The sequence below is a fragment of the Triticum dicoccoides genome, chromosome 7A, assembly GCF_002162155.2.
Source record: "Triticum dicoccoides isolate Atlit2015 ecotype Zavitan chromosome 7A, WEW_v2.0, whole genome shotgun sequence".
Classification (NCBI taxonomy): Eukaryota; Viridiplantae; Streptophyta; class Magnoliopsida; order Poales; family Poaceae; genus Triticum; species Triticum dicoccoides.
This window is the reverse complement of record NC_041392.1, coordinates 59,272,966-59,277,785: the sequence shown is the minus strand read 5'-3', so window position 1 is coordinate 59,277,785 and position 4,820 is coordinate 59,272,966. Positions and strand designations below refer to the sequence as shown.

The 4,820-nt window shown below is 44.2% G+C and overlaps 1 protein-coding gene across 1 annotated transcript; it reads right to left on the bottom strand.

Annotated features, from left to right (window-relative positions):
* Positions 1-756: 756 nt before the first annotated feature.
* Positions 757-3,267, bottom strand: LOC119330452 (phosphatidylinositol transfer protein 3-like). The gene is made up of 5 exons (XM_037603559.1): positions 3,139-3,267; positions 2,039-2,215; positions 1,813-1,914; positions 1,336-1,581; positions 757-1,186 (listed from the first exon to the last, which is right to left on the bottom strand). Exons 1-5 carry the CDS (start codon positions 3,223-3,225, stop codon positions 950-952), a joined length of 849 nt encoding a protein of 282 aa, XP_037459456.1. The 5' UTR covers positions 3,226-3,267; the 3' UTR covers positions 757-949.
* Between the last annotated feature and the right edge of the window lie 1,553 nt (positions 3,268-4,820).

Below are 4,820 nucleotides of genomic sequence, written 5' to 3'. Positions count from 1 at the left end.
TATGAGCCCTCTCCCCCACACATCTAACGAACTCGCGTCGTTCATAGGTTCCATCCGTCGATATCACCTTTTGATAGATTTTCTGTTGATGTGGAGATGCACTTAGGGTGGGTAGGGTGGGGGGATGAAAACGTAGGCAGCCCATATCCCCAAACTCTAGAAGTAAAGGACAAGGCTAGCCAAGGATCATGAGAGGAACGGGCAGGGCTGCCGTGGTAGGGTGGCTGAATTGACCATGACGGATGTTTGAAGAGATATTGTTTGATGGCCTCGGTGAGCTTGTCATCGAATGTACTATGTTAATTTAGTATATGGAAGGAGCGCTCGTAATCATGCTCTGACGATGTAGCCATATCGGTGAAACTCATTAACCAATATGACTCTCGTGTTGTGATTGCTTGTCTCGACAGATCCAGTCATCTGGTGGGATATTTGAGTTTAAGAGTTTCACGCAATCCTTGCACAGAAAAAAATTGTGTTTCAGACAAGCGTGACATCCTCTCTGCCATACCATGTGATGTCTGAGCGTTGTTTACTCTAATATTTGTGTGCTATTTCAAATCATGATAGTATTAAACATCTTAATTAGTTTTCCCGGATATGCGTGTGCTAATTTATGTAAATCCTATTCGTAAACGTTGGATGAACCAAGAAATTGTGAACCAAAAAGAAAATTCCATGCATATATACACAAGGCTTTTTAGTTTCATCGATTATAAAACTCTCAGGTGTTTTTACTTTCTAGACTTTTGCAAATATTTCTACCATTCCTTTATTAAGATGGATGGACGCGACGTGACAACGTGCGCCTTCATGTTTTAGTGTATATAAGTAGATCTTTACCCTGTTCTTGTGCTTTAGCTAAGCTCATGTATGACTCACAAGTAACTTGTATTTAGTCAGAGCCATTGGCCAGGGAGATATTTTTCTAAACTATTGGTCAGGGAGATCAGTTGTGGTTGTGGCCATTTGAATCTTTTGATGCTCCTCTCATCTTGTCGGCTCTTCTCATTCTCTCGGCATACTTGTTGATGTCGAAGGCCGTACGGGCGCTTCTTCCTCCAAATGAAGACTCCAGCGTATCCAAGTCAAAGATGTCAGCGATTGTCTTGAGGCTCTCCGGCTTGTTAGCATATACAAACTTCACTTTCTCTTTCATGTCTGCCTGCACGAAGTTCTTGGCTATCTGCAAATCAAATAAATTGAAGGCAGAATCACATAAATCAGACTGAGATATTCAGTGATATAAAACAGGGAACACGCTCTCACAAGACGGCAAGAAACATTGGATGAAACACCACAATTCAGATTAGAATCTTTGTATGTATACCGTACCTTCCAAAAAGATTCAAAAATCCTGGGAGGGTCGAAAGGAATCGCCACGCCTATCACCCCCGGATAATAGTTTTGGATTATGTGTATGGATTCGCGGGTTATCGACAGCGGCGTGCTCGATATCGACCAGCCCCGGAAGTCGGTCAGCCAAACGACGAAGTCGTCTTGTTCATCCGCTGAGTTGGTGGCGAAATACTCTAGGAGATACACCAGGTGCTTTATCTGCTCCTTGGCTGAAACTTTAGACTGTTTGGTGTACAAGTTAGTGAACCTTACTTCGGTGTTCAACAACTCCTAGTTACTAGTTACTCCCTCCGTTCATTTTTATAAGTCGTTTCAGACAACTAAAATTGAGCTGTTTTATACACTGTCTGAAATGCTACAACGCCTTATAAAAGTGAACAGAGGGAGTACCAATATCCGGCTGCTAATGGATTGATGATTGTAGTAATAGACCATGCACGCACGCATAATTACCTTCATTGGTACGTTTGATACGAGGACACTTCTTCCATTCTTGTCAAGGTAGTCGGCCACATGTGTCCTCCTGACCTCGTTCTCCATTTCTGCAACGTCGTCCTGCCATTTAATTTGTGGGCAACGGAGAAGAGAAGAGCGTTGTTTACACAATCCATCCAAGGCACCTACATATGAGCAGATATTTTGAGACAAAGTACTCCATAAGGCTAGAATTTCGACTGACCCAGGAAATTGCATCCGGCCTGTAGTCACGCCTCCACTTGACAGTCTCCTTGAGACCCTTGGTTGCTTGCTCCATGCTCCAATTCCTCGCCCTGAGGAAACGGCGGATGGTGGCGTCTGACATAAAACTCGGCATCTCCTCCGTTAGACTGCCAAGGAGACCCCGCACCTCATTTATCTGCATGTACGCTCGTGCAAATCATCAGGATACAAAGTTACTACTCTCTCCGTTCTAAAATAAAAGAATCAACTTTGTACTTAGTACAAACTTGAATCATCTATTTTGGAACGAAGGGAGTACCGTTTAATCTCTTCTTCAAAAAAGTTACTCGCTCTGTCTCAAAATAAGTGTCTCAAGCTTAGTATAAATTTGTACTAGAGTTAGTACAAAATTAAAAGACTTATTTCAGGACAGAAGGAGTACTAGTTACTAATTATTTTTGAAAAGTTCGAGACTGGTTTGTCAACTCCGGGCCTCGGGTGTAGATACACCCTCTATGAACAATAAATTCAAATAAAATAGAAAACAAAATAAAAAAGAATCTAAAACTTTGCGACATCAAATATGCTGAAACTTTGGAGGTGCTTGCAAGTTTTCATGCAGAAAAAACAATCAAGGAGCTCTAAACAAGAAAAATATTTTGGTGCTCAAAGTTTTGAGCACTTTTAGCACTGAAATCAGAAACTCATGTGTACACCTTTCTCTACTTGATAGTGTTTTGTTATGAAAATTTGCGAACCTAAAACGCTTGACGTCGCAAAGTTTCAGAATTTATTGGATTTTTCTTCTACTTTTTCGAATTTACTGTTCATAGAGGTGTCCCTAGCTACACCGGGGAGGTATCACACCTTTCTCTTTTCGAAAACCAATGGGTGTATCTGCATCCATGTTTTCTTGAGAAGTGATTGAACACGATTTGCAGTGTCCATTATATGTTCCACAAACAGAGTACGTATGAGAACTCTACTGCAGTTCCATCCACAAAAGCTGCGCCTTATAGATTGGATTGAAAACAGCCAACGGAAACACTAACACAGACATGCATCCATGGCCATGGCCAGCAGGAAGGAATTCAAGCGGAGAGAAGAGGCGTTGATTACCTTTTCCTGCTGCTGTTCTTCCGAAGACGACGCTTTCTGCTGCGTTGCTTCTTGGCTCCTGGCCGTCTTCTTCAGCTGGTCACTCATTGCTTCAGAGTGTTTCCCTACGGCCACACTGCAGCGCTCTCACCCGCACTATATATCGCTGGACGAGATCGAACATGAGAGACACGGGTAGTTGGCGCGAGCGTGGTTGCTTGCAGCTGCCATTATGGATGGCATCATGGGCGACCGATCGACCCACGTACTGCTACTGGTACTGCCACTGCCATAGAGTGGCGACACGCTCGTCCTGTTCGCGCCATCGATCGGGCAAGGCAATGCAATGCAATGGCATCACGTCTGTCTGTTGATGGCATTCAATGCCGGCTTCTTTCTCCTCTCCTGATTGACAATAGGGGGGCGGTTGGGTGTTGAGCATTTAACTGCAAGACGCGGTGAGCTAGCAGCAGTCTTCTAATTAATCCAACAACTGTATATCATGTGCAGGATAATGGAATTTTAGTACGGATGATTACTCCAGATTTGTCCTGATTGATACTGATGGTTCATGGTTGGCAGGCAACAAGTCATTTAGGGAGGGCGTGCGTACAGTTACCCGTATGGTCATCCACCAAGCGCGACAACGGCCGGGCTTGGAGTTTTCCTTGATCGTCGCCGCACTTCAGCGTAGAATTTGGACTCAAGGAAATGGAAATTTTTTTATACCAGAAGTGGCAAGTGTTAGCTGTTGGAAATTCAGGCTTGAGGAAGACCTAACTTCACTGCAGCACAGAATAAAGGCAAGGCCACGGGAAATAAAAAAAATTATACTCAGGTCCGTAGACCACCTAGCGACGACTACAAGCACTGTAGCGAATCGAAAGCGCATCGTCGTCGTCGCCCCTCCTTCACTAGATCCGGGCAGAACTTGTTGTGCTACCTCAATTCCTAAATATAAGATGTTTGGGCAGTTTGAAATAAACTGCCCAAACATCTTATATTTAGGAATGAAGGTAGCACTAGAGTCGAAAAGTCGTTGTGCTAAGGCCCAGTGCACCAGAACAACAATCACCGATGATGAAGAGAATTGTAGATCAAAAGGAACCAACATGTAGAAACAAGAACGAAGACTAGGTCAATGAAGATCCATCGAAGAGCAATAACGACCAGATCCCATAAGATCCGACGGAGACACAACTTCACACGCCCTCCGACGAATCTATATGCATCACTGAGATAGGGCCTAGATGGGGAGTACATTATTTCATTTTCAGGGAACCACCGCCACCACACCTTCCGTACTAGGACACAAACCCTAATCAATCTCAAAGAAACGCCTAAAGACGAAACGACAACCCTCCCGCCAGCAAGGGCCGGAGTCCATCGCGCCTCCATGGCCCTAAGGCCACCGATGACGAGGCGGACCGGCAGCAGCATCGGCGGGAGGTCAAAAAACTTGTAGCAATAGTCTCATGTGGAATCACTGCAAGAGACGAAGGGGTATACACATGGTGTGAAAACTTGTAGCATTGGGTATATCTCTTTTATCAATGTATTTTTATGAGGCCACAGTAATACACACACGCACACGCACACGCACGAACTACAAACTTTCTTGGAGAACATTGTGTGCCCTCTTCTAATTGTCACCTCCTTGAATTTCATTGGTGAGCCCGCCTCACTTAATTAAATCTCAGCCA

Bases quoted from the DNA above. Each gene is read 5' to 3' on its own strand.
- LOC119330452 (XM_037603559.1), bottom strand. From the start codon at position 3,225: ATGAGTGACCAGCTGAAGAAGACGGCCAGGAGCCAAGAAGCAACGCAG. The intron at 2,216-3,138 runs GTAATCAACGCC...GCGTACATGCAG, and splicing joins AAGAACAGCAGCAGGAAAAG to ATAAATGAGGTGCGGGGTCT. The intron at 1,915-2,038 runs GTCAGTCGAAAT...ATTAAATGGCAG, and splicing joins GGCCGGATGCAATTTCCTGG to GACGACGTTGCAGAAATGGA.